General features: G+C 39.2%; 1 protein-coding gene across 1 annotated transcript; it reads left to right on the top strand.

Moving 5' to 3' along the window:
• Positions 1-1,519: 1,519 nt before the first annotated feature.
• RSPH3 (radial spoke head 3) lies at positions 1,520-21,492 on the top strand (the record flags this gene model as incomplete). Its single annotated transcript, XM_079939450.1, has 8 exons — positions 1,520-1,959; positions 6,661-6,748; positions 12,226-12,367; positions 13,936-14,081; positions 15,460-15,663; positions 17,245-17,407; positions 19,812-19,898; positions 20,313-21,492. The coding sequence occupies 8 exons, from the start codon at positions 1,520-1,522 to the stop codon at positions 20,606-20,608; spliced, it is 1,566 nt and encodes a 521-aa protein (XP_079795576.1). The 3' UTR covers positions 20,609-21,492.
• Positions 21,493-23,741: the final 2,249 nt, after the last annotated feature.

Raw genomic sequence — 23,741 nt, 5'->3', positions numbered from 1 at the left:
CCTTTTATCCTTGAGACATTTGGTTAATTCTAATCTGCAAGGACACTAGAAATCAAGATACCAAGCAGGTGCTAAGTGGTCAAAAAGCTAAGTAGACCTTTCCACAATCTCACAGAGCTGGGAATACAAACTTACAGAGTTCAAGGCCCCCCAAGATGGGGACCCATTAAAATGCTAGGTTTTTTGTTGAGATTCTTAGAGGCCTATGGTCTGGAATAAGGGAAAACCAGAAATCGATCAGTCCTCCCAAAGCCTGAATCCTTTATTAAATGTCAACTCTGCCAGCTGAGTAAAATTAAATCCTCTGAAGAAAAACAACATAAGCCAGAGCGTCTCTGCATTTTTTTCTACACAATGCCCAACATTTAATCAAAACCCTTAGAGTCATCTTTAACTCGTTTCTTTCTCTAGCCCCCCACTTCTAGTCCATCTGTTTCTATGCACATCAGACACAATTTAAATGTCACTTTCTCCTTTGGCCCATTCAGAAACCACCTCAAAATTAAGAGATCAGACCTAAAATCTTCATTCAGTGTTTTTACCTCTCGCATTTACCATATACCTTTATGTTAGTGTTTATACAATGCCTACATCTGCTTTAGACCATAAGCTTCAAAGCACAGGAGGGATCTCGATCTTAATAGAATGCCTTATCATTTACCAGATACAGTTCTACCAATTTTACTCTTAACTCTTTTAATCCTCATGACAAACTCTTAAGAGATAAATTCTATTACCCCTATTTTGCAAATTAGCAAGATGAAGCACAAAAACATTACCTTGCCAGAGGTTACAGGGCTAGTACGTTGCAGAACCTGCATTTAAATCCACACAGCACTTAACTGAATTGAAGAACGCAAACGCAAATGCAAATAACCAATCGCTCAGGGATGCCTAAACTTCACTTACACAAACCAATATTCCTACATTGCCAGTACTAAAACCAATCCATTGCGTTTCTAAGGGCAGACTCACCCCATGATGCTTCATTCTTCAGGGCAAAGGGGGCCTAAAAGACTCAAGAAAGTGCCCACCCTTTCCCAAAATGAGACGTCGGTGGGGCAGGCCTTCACGCTCCGTGCGCCCGAGGGTCCCTTGTAGGACTAGCAACAGAGCGGTAAGCAGAGAAGGCGGAAAATGCAGACCAGCTGCGGAGGACGGCGGCAGGCGGCCCCTGGGGCGGGAGAGGTGGCGGTGCTGGGAGGCACCAGGGAAGCCCTGGCCCGGCCCTGGCACGTAACAGAGCTAGGAGCCCGGGTGCCACGCGTGTGCGACCGTAAGTGGACAGCCCGAAGTAGAGGCGCGGCGTCAGTGCCGGGAGAAGCAGCCGAGGGCGGCCCCCGAGGAACGAGGCCTGGGAGAACGGCGCCAACACAGGCCCCGCAAAGCCACACTCAAAAGTGGGACCGGGGACCACGGCCGTCCTCCTCAAGCCTCCGCGGGGGTCTGCCACGCCCGCCTCCTTCACGCGCAGGTGCATCTACAAGGTAGACTTGGGTGGGCGGAGTCAAGACCGGAAATGCCCCGGCGCACTGGTCTTCCCCCGAAACCCTCCAGCAGGAACTTCCCTGAGGTCCCGCTTCCAGCCGGAACGCTGGGTTGCTGGGCAACCGGTGCGGGTGGCGCCGGCGGGCTCAGTGCTGCACCGAGTAAGCCGAGTGTAGCTCCCACCTCCTGCCCTGGCAACTTCCCGTCCCGCCCGCTTCCCTTCTTGCCGCCTCTCCTTGCGTCGCGGAATCCCTGCCCTTGGCACTACGTGCACCTCTCCGGCTCCCACGACACTTTTGTGGCCACCTGCTTCGAACCCAAACTTCACCGAAAGCGAAGCGGTCTGACCCTGGGCGTGGCCTGCACGTTGACGGACCGCGCCTCTCCAGCCATGGCCACCTACACCTACACCAGCCGGCCCCGGGCCCTGCCTGGCCGGCGCCGCTGTTACCGGGACGACCAGATGCAGCAGTGAGTGAGCCAACCAACCCCTCTGTGATCTCACCCCCACCCCGCCACGTCCCGGGGCCGCGGGGTCCTGGCCCCTTCGCCCTGGCAAAACCTGCCTATGCTGCTTTCCCTTCTCTACACTCTGCGAAATATAAAATTTCCTCCCCTAAAGAACTCTCCCGTGGTGTGGAGAACTGAAGCAAGAAAGGGCAAGAAATCATGCTGGCATGATCGATAACATGTGGACGGAACCGACTTATTTCACTAAGTTTGAGTCAAGTGATGTTTACTGTTGGCCGACTATGTGCCATGCAGGCACCTTCTAGGGGCATTTACAGACATTTTCTTACGTAGTCCCCAGTGCTGTGACCTTGGTCTCCATTATGCAAATGAAGAAACTGAGGTAAAAAGGTGTCACACAAGGCTTCCCTGGTGGCGCAGTGGTTGAGAGTCCGCCTGTCTCTGCAGGGGACGCGGGTTCGTGCCCCGGTCCGGGAAGATCCCACGTGCCGCGAAGTGGCTGGGCCCGTGAGCCATGGCCGCTGAGCCTGCGCGTCTGGAGCCTGTGCTCCGCAACGGGAGAGGCCACAGCAGTGAGAGGCCCGCGTACAGCAAAAAAAAAAGGTGTCACACACAATAGCGTGTCCAAAATGGGAGCCAACTAAAGCTGTTTCCACAGCAGTCTTTGGACAGGAATCAGGTTATCCTAACATGCTGGACCCCAAATTGTACTTCTACATTCATCAGTATTTTCAAATATTCAAATATCCATATTTGGAAAGGGCGTTAAACGTTATGGTTCTCTTAAAGTTCTTGCCGTAAGCCTCAAATTTTGGAATCAGCAGAACTTTACAAGAATTCAGGCTCCATGCAAGCAGGAACCTTTGTGACTTTTGTTCACTTAAGACTCTGCCTGACACATAGCACTCAACACAAATTGTTGAATTAATGGCTGAACAGGAGCAGTGTAGCTCTTGATGCTTATTTCAAACAGAGTCTAAATTCATAATTATCTTATTCTGACAATAAAGACTTTTTTTTTTTTCTTTTTTGCTGTACGCGGGCCTCTCACTGTTGTGGCCTCTCCCATTGCGGAGCACAGGCTCCGGACGCGCAGGCTCAGCGGCCATGGCTCACGGGCCCAGCCACTTCGCGGCACGTGGGATCTTCCCGGACCGGGGCACGAACCCGCGTCCCCTGCAGAGACAGGCGGACTCCCAACCACTGCGCCACCAGGGAGGCCCAAGACTTCTTTTATAATAAATGTCTACCACTTTAAGAAAGCCAAAACAAGGAAATTTAAATTTAAATTATTTATATTATAAAAGGATTCAATTTTAAAAGGGACTCCTTTGAGAAATACTTCCTGGTGCCTTTAAGTGGTTGCTTACAAATCCTTCCTATTAAATCACACCAACAGTTGAAATAAGAATCAATGGTGGTTCATTAGGAACAATTTCTTTTTTTTTATAGAGTTGGTTGATTGGTATATTCAAGTAATCTGTTGATTCAAGCCTTTGGAAGGAGTTCTTTTATATTATGTCTTTGATTTTTCAGTTTAAAATTATCCTTATTGGTGATTTTCAATTTTTAAAAGTAATATATGCTTGTTGAAGCAAATGAAGAATACAAAATAAGGGGGAATAAAGGCAGAGTTAATTATCTCCCACCGACCTCTACTCCCACTTTCTTGTTGTAACCAAATTTAACAATCTTGGGCTTCCCTGGTGGCGCAGTGGTTAAGAATCTGCCTGCCAACGTAGGGGACATGGGTTCGATCCTCCCCTGGTCCGGGAAGATCCCACATGCCGCAGAGCAGGTAAGCCCGTGCGCCACACCTACTGAGCCTGCGCTCTAGAGCCCGTGAGCCACAACTACTGAGCCCACACACCACAACTACTGAAGCCTGCGCGCCTAGAGCCCGTGCTCCGCAGCAAGAGAAGCCACAGCAATGAGCCCATGCACCACAACTAGAGAAAGCCCGTGCACAGCAAAGAAGACCCAATGCAGCCAAAATAAATAAATTTTTAAAAAATCTTATTCTTCCACACCTCCTTGCTTGTTCACTCATACAGGAGCATATGCACATATGTATAGAAGGTTTATTTCCAAAGTAGAATCATACTACACACATTAATCTGCAGTTGGCTTCCCCCTATTTTATAAGCTCTGATTCCTTTTTTCCCTAATTTTTTTATGTATACATGCACATACATATCTAATCTTTTAATAATTATCCTGTCACTCATGCCTGTGGGTTTTCTTAGTACAGCCTTATTCCCCAGCCCCTTCCCTTGCAAACCTACTCTCCCTCTCCTGCCCCCAAACCATGTTAATGACTTTGAATGAATACTTCTGTACTTTTCTCCAGGCTCACAGGTTTATGTACACGTGTATAAATATATACAGACACATACACAGCTACAAGGGCTTTACTTCATAGCAGTGGTAACATACACAGTTCTCAACATCTTCCTTCACTCACTTAATTCTTTGTGGAAATTCCTCCAATTATTTTTAATAGCAGCATGATATCCCCTGATACCATATGTTATTAAAATTTTCCACTATTGATAGATATTCAGTTCACTTCAAGTTTTTACCACAAAGAAGGAAGTTTCAGTAAATAGCCTTATGTACTGGCTTTTATATATCTATGAGGCAGATTCCCAGGGTGGGATTGTTAAGTCATGTGTTTTTTTAATACAGACAAATGGAACAAAATATCTTTCCTCCAGAAATGTTTAAACGTATTCTTTTTCCCACATCCTCTCCAGCAATAGGTGTTATGGACTTTTTTTTCTTTTTGTCTTTGATATCATAAAAACAAAACCAAAATTTATCCTCACTATCACTTTTAATTAGCACTAGGAGGCTTTAATCAAGTAAGCATTATGTTTGGATTTTTCCATTCTGAAAGATCACTGGCTACAGTGGATAGAAATGTTGGAAAGAAATGTTGTTCCACACAGTTAAGAGACTAAGAGACTTCTGCAACAGTCCCAGTAAACAATAGTGGTGGCAGTGAGCAGTGGATGGATGCCAGAAAGATTTGGGGGGTAGAATCAATAGGATTTGCTGGTTGCAGAAAATGGGGAAGAGGGAAGAGTCATGGATGACTCCCAGGCTTCTAAACCAATTGGGTGATTAGTAGTACCATTTAATGAAATAGAGAACACTACAGAAGTAACAAGTTGGAGTGGGAAAATGATAATTAGTTCAATTTTGAGGTTGCCTTTGAGACATTTGAGTGAGATGTCATCAGGCATGTCAACTGGCTGTACAGTCTGGAGCTCAGAGGAGAGTTCTGAGCTAAAGATAAAATTGGGAGTTTTAGGTATATGGACATTAAGTGAAGCCTTGAGAGCGGATGAGGTCAACTCAGGACAAGAGAAGACTGAATCATAAGGAAATTCTTCAGTGGGGGGAACTAACAAATACCTGGCTGAGAAAGGAGTCAGAGAAAAAGCAGAAGAGCGTTCAGAATAATATGGTGGTATCAGGGAGGCCTGGGATGGAGAGCACTTCAGCGGGGAAGTGGCCGGCTGAGCCGAACACTGTCCAGGAGTCGAGTAAGATGAGCAGTGAAGCATGTCTGGGTTTTGAGTAATATGATGCCAGGCTATCCGGTAGTGGTTTCAGTATGTGATAAACAAGCAATTTACTACCCCTAACAGAATCATTTCTGAGAGAGTACTGTTATTGGTACAGGTCGCTATTTGGTTTCATAACCACAAATGGCATATCGTCTACAGAATTTCAAATGAAAATATCAGCTGTGTATTTTTCACTATTGATCATTCTGACCTCTGAAGTTAAAATTTTATTAATATTTTAAAAATATCATTTTAAAATATCTTGGAGGTTAAAGAACAATAATAAATGTAACTTATGTTTTAAGCCTGATTCTGTTAATGTAACTTTTCAATTCTGGAATCAAAATGTTTTCAGTCCTTTAGAGCAAGCCCCATTTCACCTGGGCTCTTTTCAGGTTTGTTAAGTAGTCTAACAGATTTGCATCCTAAATCTAGCTCCACCTCTCACTAGCTAGGTGACCTTGGTCAGATTCCTTTCTGGGTCTACTTTCTCTTCAGTCAAATGGCAACCATCATTCCCAACTTGAAGCTTATTGTGAGCAATAAATAATATCTGTGAAGCACCTGGCTTTATAATAAACATTCCATTTGTCTCCTTACTTTATGGACTGTGCTAAAAAAAAAATCAATTAAAGTATTTTCATCTTAAATGAAAATATTTTCATTTCTAAATCCTATTAAAAATGAGTTGACTTCAGACAGAGAAAGACAAATATGACATCACTTATATGTGGAATCTAAAGAAGTGATACAATTGAACTTATTAACAGAACAGAAATAGACTCACAGACATAGAAAACAAACTTATGATTACCAAAGGGGAAAGGGGGGAGAGGAATAAATTGGGAATTTGGGGTTAACAGATACACATTACTATATATGAAATAGATAAACAACAAGGACCTACTATATAGCACAGGGAACTACATTCAATATCTTGTAATACCTTATAATGGAAAAGAATCTGAAAAAAAATATATATATATGTATAATTGAATCACTTTGCTGTACACCTGAAACTAACACAACACTGTAAATCAAGTATACTTCAATTTTAAAAAATGAATTGACTTCATAGATACCAATACTCTATTACAGTCATTATTTAGAATTTGCTTTTTTACAGAGCTGAAGAACCTATGCATTACGGAAACATAATGTATGACAGAAGGGTGATCCGAGGCAACACTTATGCTCTGCAGACAGTACCACTGGTAAGTATAATTTGAATAGTATAACACAGAGCGTTCTTGTGGTGAAGGACCAATTTTTGTTTCTTTTAATTTCTAATCTGTTATAGACTAACACATTTATGAAATAAAATAAAGATGAATTGCTAGAAAAATGAAATGAAAAAAAAAAAAGACATGCAAAATACAAACCAGATAGTGGTTGCCAGGGATGGGGGAATAGGGAGTAGTTATTTAATGGGTACGGAGTTTCCTTTTTACAAGATGAAAAGAGTTCTGGAGCTGGATGGTGGTGACGGTTGCACAATGTGAATGTAGTTAATGCCACTGAACTGTGCACTTAAAAATGGTTAAGATGGTAAATTTTATGTTATGTGTATTTTACCACAATTAAAAGTATTTTTAAAAATACAAACCCCAATTTTTTACTAGGTTAATAGAACTGTGGAGATCTATTCTAAAAGTTTCCAAATGTTTACTCTCAGTTTCTATAATTAAATTGTTATAGACCAGTTCAAATAGCTCACAGACAACACGAGTCTGAGGACCACACTTTCAGTAGCACTGGTCTAATATATTTAGGTTTGTTTAAATTATCTCATGCTCCAATACTGTTACCATTATTTAATCAAAAAGTCTGAATTATGCTTCTTTTCTTTAGTTCACTCAACAAATATTTATTGAGTTTTAAGTCCTGTGCTGGGTATGTAGGATACAGAGATGAGTAAGATATAGTGTGATATTAAGAATGATTTCTTGGGGATTGAGATATGTGCTCTAATATGTATAAAATAGATAACTAATAAGAACCTGCTGTATTAAAAAAATTAAATTTAAAAAAAGAATGAATTCTTGGCACAGAAATGAAATATAGTTAACTTGTAAACACTATTTGACATATAAATGCTTAACACCACATGGGATGTATGGGATGTTAGACATTCTGAATCAGCATATATCAAAATCACCTAGAAAACTCAAAAATATATATGCTTCAGCATACCATGCATCTACTGCATTAGAACCTCCAAAAGTTGGGCACAGGGGTATGTAGTATTAATAAACTTCCCTGGGCCATTCTGGTACAGCCAGTTCAGGGGCCAGCATTTAGAAACAATAGCTCAAACATGTGATATAGACATGTTCCAGCATTTTCTTGTGGCAGTAGCAATGAATACTGCCAGACCTCAAACAAGAGTAGAATGGAGAATCACTGCTCTTTTAGTCCTTTTTAAAAAAATTAATATTATGATGATTTGGTACATTTTTTTTTAGTTCTTTAGTCAGTTCATCAACACCTCACTTTAAAAGTATACTCAGACTTCCAGTTCCAGACATGTAGGAATTCACCAGTTCCTTCCTATTCCTCCTTTTACGACTAAAAAACCCTGGATGTAGCACCACAAACAAAGAGGAAGATTCTGAAAGGTAGAAAGAAGAAAGTGGACTGGCTAGGAACCTCTGGACTTGAACAACATGGCAATGAGTCCATGGGTTTTCTTTTTGCCTCTCACATATCCCAGAGTGCCAGAGAAGCCTGCAACCTGCAACCACGAACACCCTGGAACCTGGCACACCCTAAGAAAAGCCTGCTCCCTCTGTCCAAAGGTAGAGGGTGGCCTCGTGCAACAGAAACCTCCTTACCATTGTAGCCCTCCTCCAGCCACACCCCAATGGATAAACCGCGCTGCCCCTCCACATGGCCATTGGTGAGGCCAAGGTGGAGAGCTGGACCTTTTAACATCTCCACGTGACAGCAACAATACGAATCAGTCCTCTGATTCATCCATGGAGTTGGTGTCAACAAGGGCAGAGCAGGAGGCTGAAGTGCCACCTCACCCGGGGCAGTGAGGTGGTAAGAGATGGTATAAATGGATCCCCTGCTTTTTCTGGGGTGGCATCAGCTGAGCCAGGAGGGAGCTGAATTTTCAACCCTACCTGACGGCAACAAGGAGGAACAAGGTAGTAAGAGGCAGTGCTAGCCAGAACTCAACTCCCCTACACTCCAACGCTAGTGTCAGTGGAGCATAGCAAGGAGCTGAACTATCACCCCCACCTGGCACCAGTGAGGTGATGCAGGTTGGCACCCTGCTTTCACTGCATGGTGGTAAACTTTCCTCTCCACTCACACCTGTGCACTAAAACAAAAGGGGTGACTTTCTGCTAAAACGATTAAGACCCATAGTCTCACAGCATAATACCCAACATGTCCAGAAGACAATTTAAAAATCACTCAATTGTACCAAGAACCAGGACAGTCACAACTTGAATGAGAAAAATCAATCAAGAGATGACAACGCCAAGATGACTCAGATGTAGGAGTAACCTGACAAGACTTTTAAAGTGGTCATCATAAAAATACTTCAATCAAAAATGAACAATTATGAACTTTCTTGAAACAAATGGAAAAAAATAGAAAATCTTTGCAAAGAAACAGACAAGATTAAAATGAACCAAATGGAAAATATAGAACTGAAAAATACAATAACCAAAATAAAAACCTCTCAGATGGACTTATTGGAGATGACATAGGAAACAGTCAGTCAATACAGAAACAAATCAGTGGAATTACCTGGTCTGAAGAACAGGTAGAAAATAGACGCCTGCCCCCAAAAAAGCCTCAGAGATCTGAGGAACAATAACAAAATATCTAAATTCAGTCCCAGGAAAGGAGGAAAAGTGTGGGATTTGAAAAAATACTCAAAGAAATAGTGCCTGAAAATTCCACGAGTTTGACAAAAGGCATAAACCTACAAATTTTCACCAAGACACATCAAAATCAAACTTCCAAAAGCAAAAAACAAAAAAAGTCTTGAAACCAAGATTAGGGAAATACAAATTAGAGAAATACAAATTAAAACCACAATGATGTAACTACACACCTGTTAGAAAAGCTAAAATTTTAAAATAATAGTAAGATGAAGTGCTTGTGAGGATGTAGGGCAACTGGAACTCTGGTAGATTGCAGTTTGAAATGTAAAATGGTACATTGACCCTAGAAAATCGTTCAGTGGCTGCTTATAAAAACTAACAAGCACTTACCATTCAAGTCCACAATTTAACTCTTAGACATTTATCCCAGAGAAATGGGAACATATGTTCACATATTAACCTGTTCACAAATGAACATTTGTAGCAGCTTTATTCATAATAGCCAAAAAACTGAAAAAACCAAGTGTCTTTCAGTAGGTAAATGGTTAAACAAACCTGGTACATTCATGCAATCAAGCACTGCTAACAAAAAGCCATGAGGGCTTCCCTGGTGGTGCAGTGGTTAAGAATCTGCCTGCCAGTGCAGGGGACACAGGTTCAAGCCCTGGTCTGGGAAGATCCCACATGCCACGGAGTAACTAAGCCCGTGCGCCACAACTACTGAGCCTGCGCTCTAGAGCCCGTGAGCCACAACTGCTGAGCCCATGTGCTGCAACTACCGAAGCCCATGCGCCTAGAGCCCGTGCTCTGCAGCAAGAGAAGCCACTGCAATGAGAAGCCTGTGCACTGCAACAAAGAGTAGCCCCTGCTCGCAGCAACTAGAGAAAGCCAGAGTGCAGCGGCGAAGACCTAACCCAGCCAAAAATAAATAAATTAAATACATAAATTTTTTTAAAAAAAAGGAATGAACTATTGATACAGGTAATAACCTGGGTGGACCTCAAGGACATTATGCTTAGTGAAAAAAAGGCAATCTCAAAAGGTTACATTCTGAATGATTCCTTGTATATAACATTCTTAAAAAGACAAAATCTAGAGATGGAGAACAGAATTGAAGGTGGGACTTGGAGAAATATAAAAGAGGCTCCTTTGGGGCAATGAGATAGGTCTCTATCTTTATTGTGGTAGCGGTTACACAAATCTATATATAAAATCATATAGAATAATATACACAGACACAAATCAATGCCTGTAAAAATTGTGAAAACCGAGTAAGATCTGTTAATATCTTATATGTTAATTTCCTGATTTTGATATTTTGTTATAATTGTATAAGATGTTACCATTGAAAGAAGCTGGGTGAAGCATACACAGGACGCTATGTACAATTTTTGCAAATTTCTGTGAATTATTTCAAAATAAAACTTTTTTAAAAAGAGATTATAACTAGATCTGAAACAGTTAAGTTAGGCAATGCATTTCTAAAATGAACTTGTTGTATTTCTGTTACCCTAAATCTTTCAAGGCTGACATTTATAATTCTATTACATTAAAAAATAGAAATAAATCAAGCATGATATTTATAATAATGTAGAATATACACATTATACAAAGGAAAAGTCCTCCATTGAAGAATCCCAAAATGATATTAGTAATTGTATTAGAAAAATAAAACTGTAGGTGATATTTCTTTCTTTTTGGTAAAGATATTTCCTTCTTTTTGGTGGTTATTTTATAATAAAAGGAAATAATAACTATGTAAGGGAAGAGCTATTCTATGACAGGTATTGTGTTAGACTTGTTACATTATCATCTGATTTGTTCCTTATAATCTAAAACTTAACAGATGTTATTCCCATTGTACAGATGAGAAAACTGAATATCTGAAAATGTGGGTTATTAGTCCAAGCTTTACTAATCCTAGTAATTAATAAATTAAGGAGTTGGAATTTGAGCTTCAGAGCCAATGCTCTTCCTTCCACTATATAATGTGAATATGGGGAAAATTTACGATAGGTAGTGTTAGGTTAGGAAAACAGTATAAGATGTATGGTATCACCACAACTTCACAAACACTGTCTGCATTTCAATAGCAGTAGCCATTGTATTAGGAAGATGGGATTATAGGTAATTTTCTTTTTTCTTTTTTAAAAAACTACAATTTCAATTAAAATGTTTTTGGAAGTCTAATTTTAAATATTAAAAATTTTCATGTAAAGTACTTTTATATTTCTCCTTTTCTTTTCATATTTACCTTGAGATAAGATAAGTTAGCTATAGAGAAGGACTACAGAATTAGATATGAATATGAAATCAAGGACTGCCACATATTGCAGGACTACTGTGAATAATTATACTTTAATCCCTTAGCTACTATTTTGTGCACTTGGACAGGCTTCGTTTGGACTGAGGATATTTTCTTTGTGAGCTAATATAGTTTTTAAGGAAATTCTGTCCATGAAATCAGATTTTTAAAAAATTCGAGCGCTTTTCAATTTCTTAAGTACACATTAAAATTTACTGTGACTGAATGGTTGTATCGGTTTACTAGGCCCCAGAGGAGTTCATGGTAAAAATCCTTGAATGAGGAAAAACAATTTATTAGATGGGATTCTGCACCCATTTTAATTAACAGTCATAAATTGAAGTTACTTTATATGTTTTGTCAGATACCTTTGTAATTACCAGACAAAGTTCAAATAAATTTTTAATCATCAAGTCACTGATGATAATCAAGAGGCATTCTCTGACAGAGGCTTTTATACCATCCAGGAATCACTTTTGGAACAGCAGTCCTATATGCTTTGAGAAATATTTTCTAAATTTTAGAAGCCTTTTCTGTCACTCAGCCTGAGCAGCCCGATCCTGCAGAGATTCAGAGACAGCAGCAGGCTAAGAGGAGGGCTCTTGCCAAAAAACGAGCCCAAGAAGAGCTCAGACCACGAACGCCCGAACCCGTGGAAGGCAGAAAGCATGTAGATGTACAGACAGGTATGTGGGCCCGCCATTGGCGTGGTGGCTCCTGGGTGTGCTTGGTTTTCTAAGTCAGTTCATTTTATTTGGCCTTTATATTATTTATGTGTCTGTTATGCTGTCCAGTACTTCCCCAGTCACATGGTAGGAGAAGTCCCTTCATTAAACAAACTCATAGACTATATATTATTATTATATTGGGTATGGCTGCAAGTATGAGATGGGGTTTTTGAAAAAAGAATTTAATGACCAAATTAAGTTCTCTCTTAGCCCTTTTCACATATTCTATTCTCAAACTGGCATTATTTCTTACTTTTTATAGCCCAACATGAATCAGTGTTGGACCAACAGGAGAGGACAGCAATCTAGTTTTATTTTGGTGTTTTGTCTTTTGAGGGGAGTAAACCCATTTAGATCTGAGTCCCCCACTTCTCTCACCATGGCCTCTTCTTGTCTCTCCTTTTGTTCTCCATTCGCTTTGCTTACTCCCCAGGGCCATTCGGGCTTTCCTAGGCTAGTGCCAGGCTTTTCCTCTTGTTTGACTGTTGTCAGCTGTGGAGGCTTACCTAGATCTATAGGATCTAGCTGTGTTGTTGATAGAATCTTGATAGTCAAACAGTACTTGGTGTTCTCCTTGGACCAGTGTAACTACTCGGCATTCACCTTGCACCCTGCCAAGATGGTGAGTAGATTCATCTGAGATATTTCTGGATAATAAGGATGAAAGGAAGAGGACCATTCCGTGTTTTTTCCCTACGTTGAGGCCAAGTGTAGAATGAGTATATGTCTGTGATTAGCCAACATAGTTGTAATTCTGAGAGAGCTAAATTTTAGTGTTTATTTATACCATCAGAATATTAAGTGATGGAATAGCAGGTACTTTTTGTTGAGTATTTCTTATATCTCAGAGACTACACCAGGTCCTTTTCCTATGTATCTCCTTTATTATTACAAAGACTCCATGTGACTGATAATTATGAGCCCTTTTACACATAAAGAAACTGAGGCCCAAAGAGGATGTAATTTGGCTGGGTTCTGTGTTCAACATCTGACTCCGATTCTCATGTTCTTTGCGTGATACCATACTGCCCTTGCCTCATATAAATTATTCCTAAGGTGAAATTTGGTTTCATATGTCTGTTTATAATATGTAGGCTAGAGGGAACATCAGGTAACACAGTGACATGGTGCATAGTTTTTTTAAATATCCAGGAATTTTAAAATCTTTATAAGTTGACTATCTTAGGACTCGTTAAATAAATGGATCGTTAACTTTGCATCCTGTGTTATACTTTGTGTCTTACGTACATCTATGGTTTCATGCTCTTCTTTAGTTCTGTTTTCAAATACAAAGCACAGTGCTTTCTCAACATTTAATTAATGTTCTAGCCTGAGTAACCCTATAGTCTTCCAAATATTATAAAAACGCTTAGCACACTATGTGAATTGAACCCCACATTTGAGTACTTTTATTCCAAGACTTGTTTTCTGATCCAAAATATTCAATTCTATTTTGAAGGGACTGTAGTTTCAAATACTTGGAATAGACCAGAATTTCAAACTCAATGTATATGGTGTTCTCTTAGAATTATACCTTGAAGAAATTGCTGACCGCATAATAGAAGTTGATATGGAATGCCAAACAGATGCATTTTTGGACAAACCACCAACACCGCTCTTTATTCCTGCCAAAACTGGCAAAGATGTGGCCACCCAAATTCTAGAAGGAGAGGTATAGTACATTATTGGACTTCCCTCTATCTTCTTTATAAATAGTTACAGTTAGGTTTACTTAAAAGCTTAACATGAATACAAACCACTTCACAGTCAAGAAGATTCTACTTACTGCATTTCTTTCCAAATTTATCTATAATAGTTTTATACTGAGCTACCCAGAAATGTTATTTTTTAAATTATTTTTTAACATCTTTATTAGAGTATAATTGCTTTACAGTGGTGTGTCAATTTCTGCTTTATAACAAAGTGAATTAGTTATACATATACATATGTCCCCATATGTCTTCTTGCATCTCCCTCCCAATCCTACCCCTTCTTGCATCTCCCTCCCTCCCACCCTCCCTATCCCACCCCTCTAGGTGGTCACAAAGCCCCGAGCTGATCTCCCTGTGCTATGCGGCTGCTTCCCACTAGCTATCTATTTTACGTTTGGTAGTGTATATATGTCCATGCCACTCTCTCGCTTTGTCCCAGCTTACCCTTCCCCCTCCCCGTATCCTCAAGTCCATTCTCTAGTAGGTCTGCATGTTTTTAAATACCATGATCTCATTTTCCCTCTTTGCTGTTCAGAAATAAAAATTTTTAGAAATGTTTTTAGAATATTTACATATTTAATTTTTGTGCGTTTGCATACTTGCTTAATATATGAATATTAAGGTAGATTTGTACCAAATAAAAGTAATATCTCTGGTATAAAAAGTTCCACTGTTAGTTCCTTGTAGATTACATAAATTTTATGAAGATGATCTATGTTAGGAAAATAATCCTGAAATAATTACATTTTCATATCAGTGTGGAATGCATAAATAGGCCAGTTTATGAAATTGAAGAAGAGAAGGCAGTCCTTATGTACATAATGACTTCAGTGAGATTTAAGATTTGAAGGAATTTGAAAGTACGGTCGTTGAGATTGGGAAATTAAGTTTTCATAACCTACATAGAAGGGTATATTTGCCTCGAAATCCTAGAGATGAATCACCAAAATATCCGTTATTCTTGTTCCTTTGTTCTTCAAACCGTTATCAAAACGACCAGTAAAAACTGAGCAGAAAAGGCAGAGAATAAGAAAGACGGACATTTCCCTTGGGTTTCAGAGTTTTATCTGAAAATTGTTGAGTATCGAGGTTCATTCTGATGATTGCATAGGTCTTTTTATAACTTAGACTCAATCATTTTTTGCTTGTAAACAGCCTGTGTGCCCTTCAGGCTATTTTGAGGATCAGAAACCATAAATAAAACACCAGCACAGTGTCTGGCACACGGAAGACACTCAATAAATAGTATTCTGTTATTGCTACTCTTCCGGATATTTTTTCACTGAGCCTTTGGTTCATGATTACAATTTTAAACTTGCTTTGTTTTGTGTGTTTAAGCTCTTTGACTTTGATCTTGAAGTTAAACCAATGTTAGAAGTTTTGGTGGGAAAGACCATCGAGCAGTCTCTTCTGGAAGTAATGGAAGAAGAAGAGTTGGCGAACCTGCAGGCCCGTCAGCACGTACATGAGGAGTTACGCAACGTCGAGCTTGCGGAAGTTCAGCGACTTGAAGAGCGGGAGAGACGACACCGAGAGGAAAAAGTATAGAATTTTAGTTTCTCTCTTAGATTTTGGTTATTTAATAGACTATGTTCAAAATCACATGTAGTATGAACAGAGCTCAAGATCTCTGCAAACATATAGAAAAGACCTGTAGTAATTGTTGCTCAGGTCTCTCCTGTAGATCACAGATCTTTCCTGGACTGAATTACGTTTTTAAGTTCCACTTTACATAAATGTACCTACACAGAGTTCCCAAAGTTCCTAAATGTAACAATTTAAATTACATATGTTCCAGTGAAAGGCACTCTTAAATATCAAGAGTGCTAGAGAAAGAAATAACGTGAATTTGCCCCAAGTCAGTGGCAGAGAAGGTGGCAGGAAAAAGTGGAGTATCTTTGGGTAGGTGGGCGGTAAGAAGCAGAAGATCTGCCTAGAATTCTGCATCTTATTCTCTGTGGTGAGCCTTGCTCCACATCTGTAGAGTCTACTACTTGTGTCTTTATAAAATATTTATACTTGGGGTCTTTATAGAATATTTCTCTAGATTATAGGTTTTTAGAACCTTTAATAAGAAAAGTTTTAGAATCCAATTTTTAAAATATGCCAGAAACCTCTACTTAGGAAGCACGAGGCTCAGTAATCTTTAGATAAGAGTCTGTCTGGGTTTGGCAATAACTGTCACCCTGTATTAAACACTGGCTGGATAAATGATGAAGGAGTTCCCAGACACCTGAAAGGGCTCAAAGAGTTTAGCTTACCACGCAGAATAGCTTAGTTGTCAGGACATTTTACCCAAAACCTAGTCAAATGGACTTTCAGTTCTCCTCCAAAGTGAATAATTAATTGTGTAAAGAGCATAGGGCTGATGGTAAAGATTGTGCAAATTCAGGATTACTTGTTCACAATTATAAAATGAACACTGACAGAATTAGCTTTGTTGAAATAATTGGTGAAGACCCTATCAAAAAAAAAGTTAAATTTGTTTATTTACTGTTAGGAAATATATTTTAAAAAATGAAGTCTACAAATCATCTAGATTTATATTTGCTTAAACTTTGAAAATAGATTTAATTAGAAAATATATTAATGTTCCCACTTGTACATAGGAGTAGAGAATAGTTTATTAGATTCAGAGGTTTCATATGAGCTACAAGAAGCAACAACAACAAAAAGAGGTTTTATAATTTTCTGAACTTTAAGAACTCAAAGAATCATTACAAATGAGATAACTTATTGGCCCAAGTTTTTAATCAAAGATATCTAAGCAACTGTAATTTTCATATCAGCAATACTTTAAAATACTAATTAAAAATACATATAACTGTTATTATTCTTTGATATCAGCCATACAGTCAAACATGTATGTCTTGAAATTATTTTACTTGAAAATGGATCAGGAAACAAATTTTACCTTAAGTTTCATCTCCTCTGAATTCAGTACCTACCTAGCTGTTGAAATTCATTAAAATCTTGATGAAAAACCTGAACTGGTAATAGACACCTCGCTGTTCATTTTTGGATACAAATATAAGTCCAAATTCTTCCCGCTCACTAGAGTCAGCATTTGGGGAAGACGTAATAGCTGAATAACCACCTGTGGTGGCGTTTTTCTCTGGGCAGGAACGTCGTAAGCAGCAGCAGTGGCAGGTGGTTCACAAGCATAAGGAGACTGCACAGAAAATCGCCGCCCGAGCGTTTGCACAGCGTTACCTGGCCGACCTTCTCCCTTCTGTTTTCAGCAGCCTCAGGGATGCAGGCTACTTTTATGATCCTGTTGAAAGAGGTCTGTGGAGGTCTTTGTTAGATTAACTGTCTAACAATAAGCATCCTCTTCATGGTTCAGATTTATCGCGTGCCCATTTTTATTTTGAATTGGAATCTTTCTGAAACAAATTTTAAAATCAATTACAGTTGTTTTAAGAAAGAACTGTTACTAGTAAGAGGTGCATTATAAAGATCTTGATTTTAGGATGTTTACTTTCATTGAGAAACAATATTGGATAGTAGAAAGAAATACGGACTTGATGTCAAAAACTTGAGCTTGAATCCCAGTTTTATCATTAACTAAGCTCTATGACCTTCAGTCTCCTCCTGTGTGACACGAGGATCATTTAGGAGCTAAACGTCATAATGTAAATAAAACCTAAACGCGGACTTTTTCACCCAATACGTACTGCAGCATAGTACAGCCCGTGGTTGGTTGAAGCCGCAGATGCAGACCTGCAGATACAGAGGTCTGCCTGCGAAGTCATACGCGGATGTTTGGCTGTGCCTGCGGTCAGCAGCCCCAACCGCCATGTCCTTCAAGGGTCAGTTGTATATGTAATCTATATGTGTAAGTAGTTGTCGCTAAGTTTTTCTCAGTAGACTTCCTATTCCAATCAAAATCTCTTTGGGGACAGCTAGTGAGGTTATGTAATGAGGTGTTTATACTATCCCAGGCATTGTATTAAGTGTTGGAGGCTTCAACAACAACCAAACCAACCTGGTCTCTGCCTTGATAGAACCCGTACCTGTTAGCCATCTCCCAGCATCCCCTCAGAGCCACTCTCCTCAGCTTGGTGTGGCCAAACGGAGGGGAAGAGTTGGCACTTTCTCACTGCCGCCCTCCTTCCTCGGGTTCAAAAGCACTTACATCCATGCTGCTTTGTACACAGGTCCTATTTCAAATGGCTAATACTGTCTGAGGGCAGATATTAGCCATGTCAGTTTTCACCGATGACACACTGAATTCAATACATAAGGGTCAGGTTACAGACAAATATCATTAGTTTACATTTCTATTGTACTTTGCAATTTTTGTCGTGTTTTTCACACATGATACCATTTGGCCCATCCGAAAGGGCTGTGAGGGAGGGAGTATGGCAGATTAAGTCCCATTTTTCAGAAGTAGAAACTGAAGCTCAGAGAACTTGAATTGCTCTTGGACACTCGGGGGGTGCTTAGGTCTGCACTGACTGGGACTCTGACTCCAGGTCCAGTGCCCTTGCCATGCTGCCAGCTTCCCGGGGTCCAGCTGGGCCTCTTGCTGTTAGTCACAGAGGCCAGCAACCTTTTCTGCGTTCATGGGTTGCTGGAAAAGTCAGTTATAGATCATTTAAAAGCTTGCAAAGGAGATTCATGCTTCAGATTAAGACTATTTATAGTAGTGAATATATATTCTATCACACTCTCTCTTGTCACCCATTGAAAAATAACAATTAGGTGCCTGCCCCCAAAAAAAGCTTTTTTTTTTTTTTTTGGCCATGCCGCACGGCATGTGGGATCATAGTTCCCCAACCAGGGGTCGAACCTGTGCCCCCTGCAGTTTAAGTGCAGAGTCTTAACCACTGCACCTCCAGAAACGCGCCCCAAAAAAGCCATTTTAAAACATTAAAATGTATATTGTAAGGGACCTTTTTTTTTTTTTTTTTTTTTTTTGCGGTACGCGGGCCTCTCACTGTTGTGGTCTCTCCCGTTGCGGAGCACAGGCTCGGGACGCGCAGGCTCAGCGGCCATGGCTCACGGGCCCAGCCGCTTTGTGGCATGTGGGATCCTCCCAGACCGGGGCACGAACCCACGTCCCCTGCATCGGCAGGCAGACTCTCAACCACTGCGCCACCAGGGAAGCCCAGGGACCATATTTTTTAAAGGCTTATACCATAGAGTAGATTTCCATTTCAGTTTGAACAAATTTATCACTAATGGAAACACCTCGTTTCCAACCCATTTCTACATGGCCTTCTTAGATGCCCTCTGACCCTTACCTCTGAATCTTGATCAGCTTCTGTCGTCCCCAGGCTTCAGCTGGGCTTCAGGTGGAGGTGCCAGCATTGCTCAGTCCTGGCTTTGCATTGCATTTGGCTTGGAGTTCTGCTCCCAGTTCCACACCCCCTGCTTCCACCCCCACCCCCCCGCCTCCTTGATTCATCTCACATTGCACCTATAAAGTCAGTTCTAACACCTTTGACCCCAAGGAAGGCCTCATAGTTCTAAAAATACTGTTTCTACTGCAATTGAACAGAAATAGACCAGAAGATATATAGAGAATGTGGTAACAACAAAAGTGATGCTGTATGAGTCTATTTGACATTTTATAATAAGAAAACAATATTGATGTATCTGTAACATTAGGGGAAAACACAAATTCTTCCAATCTATAATGATTCCTATAAATCACTTAATGAAGTTAACTTTTTAAATTACAGATATTGAGATAGGATTCCTTCCATGGCTAATGAATGAAGTTGACAAAGCCATGGAGCGCAGCATGGTTGGAAGAACAGTGGTTGACAGTAAGTTCTTTTATTTTATTATTTGAAAGTCATCTCTGAAATTTTTCAGTAGAAAGAATATATAGAAGAAAGATATTTTAAAGTTTTGGTTCTTAAATTTTCAGTATACCAGTTATATTAACAAAGGTACATAGTTTTACCCTCAATATTAATTTTGGTTCTTGTATAATTTGATCAGAATTAATATCTTCTGTCATTACTTTATAAGTTATATTCTGTTAAAACGGGCATTGACTATAATGCATATTTAGCGCATTAAGTGGCACAGAAGGTAAGTATGTTGACTTTATATAAAAGGTCATGATACAGGGAAGGGACGAGGGCTGGTGAATATTTTGTACTCATCTGTAAGTCAGCATTATAACTACCAAAATACGAAAAATCACAGTGATTTCTGCACCTATAATTTCTCAGTGTTGATCCGTGAGGTGGTTGGGAAACGACTGAGTCTGTATGAGCGTAAGGAGGACAGGCACTCTTCTCTGAAACCTGAGGATGGGCTCAGTGGTCCTGGAGGAATGAGAGACCCACCGGTGGGCTACGAGTTCCAGGATCACGGTGCATCACAGGCACAGAGGCCACTTCCAGACACAGACTCCCTGCAAAGAACACCGTATGATGCAATGTATATGGAGAGAGTGTCATCCCAAGACAGGAAGCTTATGGAAGAAGAGGATGAGCAAACAAATGAGGAAATCCTTCAGGAGTGAAGAACTGTTGCAATAGAGGGGAGCTTCGGAGCCGTGGAACCCAGCAGCAGCCAGTCAGCTTTGCGAGCAATCAGGTAACGATGCGCGAGTCCCCTCAGGTTATGTGCTAGGTTGTGTTTAGTCAACATGTCTTCTTGTCCAATGGACTGAGCAAATCAAATACGTTGAAATAATAAAACTAATTTTTAAAATGAAACTTTATTTAATAGTAGACTATTTAGAAGCTATATTATAACTCTAATGAGAATTATGTCTAATTACAAGCTTCCCATTACCAGTATATATAACTAATGAATGTATTTTTCCTTAGCCCTTCCATCACCACTGTGTAACTAATATATTTTTACTTACTCTTCCCATTACCACTATATATAGCTCATATATTTTTCCTTAGTTTTGTGGTTTCGTTCTTTTTTTAGTAAGTATGCTATTTAATGTTAGATATCAGTGCTGTCAGCCATTGAGCTTTTCTTCTCTGCAGAAAAACTGTTTAACTTACTCTAACCAAGAATCCCTAAATGTTGGGTAACTGAAAGCTATAGTGCTCTCTCCTTGCAAAGACCAAGAAGTATACCCATATTTGTATAAAATTAAACAGATAGTTACCCCTTCAATCTTCAATCTTCAAGTAATGCTCAAGGGATTCTATGAATTAGTAATATGCTCTCATCTAGTTTTTCACATTCCTGCTATTAAAAAATTTCAGGCAATGCCAATAAAGCTAAAAGTCCCTCCTCAGAGACAACCACTGTCATCGATCAGGTGTGTACCTTCCAGGCCTTTTTCAAGATATTTTTATAGATATAGATTTGAACACCTGGAAGTATATGGGATGTGTTATTTGCATTTTTCACCTAACAGTATATCTTAGACCTTTCAACATTAGTACATATAAATCTCTTTTTAAAATATGGTAAGATATTACCTAGTATGACTGTGTTATAGGGAATTACCATTTGACTTTTTAATCTGAACTTCTCTGGTGAATTTACCTGCACTATTGAAAATCACAGATATTTTATTTCTGAAATTATGAATCTTTAATCACTGAAGTCTTCTGAAGCTTTAGGTAGATATAGTCTGTTTTTCTCAGAATATTTATAAATATATAATATTTATAAATATATATAAATATTTATAAATATATAAATTATTTGAAATAGCTTGCAGTTATTAACACACTTACTTTAGTTTCTTTTTTCTTTTAAAGATTTTTTTTGATGTGGACCATTTTTAAGGTCTTTATTGAATTTGTTACAATATTGCTTCTGTTTTATGTGTTTTGGTTTTTTGGCCACAAAGCATGTATCGTCTTAGCTCCCTGACCAGGGATCAAACCTGCACCCCTTGCATTGGAAGGCGAAGTCTTAACCACTGGACTGCCAGAGAAGTCCCAACCTTAGTTTCTTTTTAAATTAGGTATTAAAAATATATAAGAACATCTTTCTCCATTTGTAAAATGAACTGCACTGTATGTCTCTATAGCATTTTTCATGATTCTCAAGCTAATTCCCCACATATTATAACCCCACATCATTTTAACCTCAGAGCAACTTCTGCGGTGTATGTGACAATATTTTTATTTTCATTTTCAATCAATCTTTGGTTTGTTCAGCCAGCAAACATTCACTGAGTGCCTTCTGGGTGTGGAGCACCTTGAGGAGGCTGCCTAGCAGTGGAGCTGAGTGAAGCAGGGGTAAAATGAGGAAACCACAGCTCAGGGGTTTTAAGTGATTTGCCCTAAGTGACAAGCCTAGTAAGTAATGGGATGAAAGCTGGAGCCCCAATCTCCTTCCTTCTAATCTACTATACTTTCTTCTGAACAACCTTGAGCCCTTGTGAGGTGCAAAGAATAACTTCAAATAAATTATTGCATTAACAGCATTTTAAAAATTGGAATCACTTCTGTTATTCATTGCTGGGTTAGTTCCATCTTGTTAAAAAGTCGTTACGATCCTCCTAAAATTTACAAAATACTAATATTGGCGTGGGCTGAGAAGTCACTCAGAGCATCATATGGTGGTGACTGAAAGCAGACACCAGAGCCAGACTGCCTGGTCCTGAGTTCTTCGCCACGCATAAGGGGTTTGCCTCTGTAGTTGGGAAAAAGAACTGTTTTATCAGACTGTGGTTTATTTTGAAAACATGTAGGAGAGTGGAGGTTTTGCAGAAGGAAAAAGTATTTGGACATGATAGTTCCTTTAAAACTCATAATGGGTGTGGGAGAAGTGGCATTTTGCATATCATATCAAAATGTTATGGTACCATGACCATCCGAATGTTAATGGTACTCATTTCTTCGAACCTAAAAAACTTTCATTTTCTTGTCATGTTGTTAAAACATATTAACCACATCAGCTAAATTTTTTATCTATAATTTTAGTTTTCATATGTTTTATTTACTATGCAAAATCTGTTCCATTCTGCTTTTCTCTTTTGTTTTTGGGTGACTCACAGTTCTATTATGTGTTCTGTAGCTCAGTAGCCATAGCCATTTATCTCAGTTTATTTAGCATAAAGGCATTCTGAAGAGGCCCAAATATGGGTTTGATTTCCCCATAGCCCAATTAACACCTATTGTTTTTTAGCCATAGCTCCTAGGTCTAACCAGAACCAACCTTCTCCAAGCTTCTCCAAGTTTGTTCACAGAGACCCAAACAAAAATGTTACAGATCAGGTGTCACTATCATGAAAAACTACTACTAATGGTATTGGATTGATGTCTCTAATTCTCCCTTTGAATTAGAGCATATTAACCTTTCTGTTTTAGTGCTTTCAACTTACAGATTAAAATTTAATAAATTGATAGCTTAGGTGATATTTTTCTGTTTTTCATAAACCATGAAAATAGCATAAATGAAATATATGAGTTAAAAGATACAGTAGTGGTGTTATAGGTTTGCTTATAAATAAAATCAATCAAGGTATCGAAGTTTGAAATTTCAGTATAAAAATATAACATTTAAAGAATTTAAAATTCTTTTTGAAAATAGAATTTGAAACATTAATACATTTTTATCACAATGTGCATTTATAACTTTTGTAAATTATACATTTTGTTGTTATACATCTTTATATTTATAATGAACTTGTGTGTATGGTCTTCCAACATTTTGGATTATATTGATGTCTA

Source organism: Stenella coeruleoalba (assembly GCF_951394435.1).
Source record: "Stenella coeruleoalba genome assembly, chromosome: 12".
NCBI classification, from domain to species: Eukaryota; Metazoa; Chordata; class Mammalia; order Artiodactyla; family Delphinidae; genus Stenella; species Stenella coeruleoalba.
Note: the sequence above shows the minus strand (reverse complement) of the source record. Positions and strands in the feature narration are given on the sequence as shown.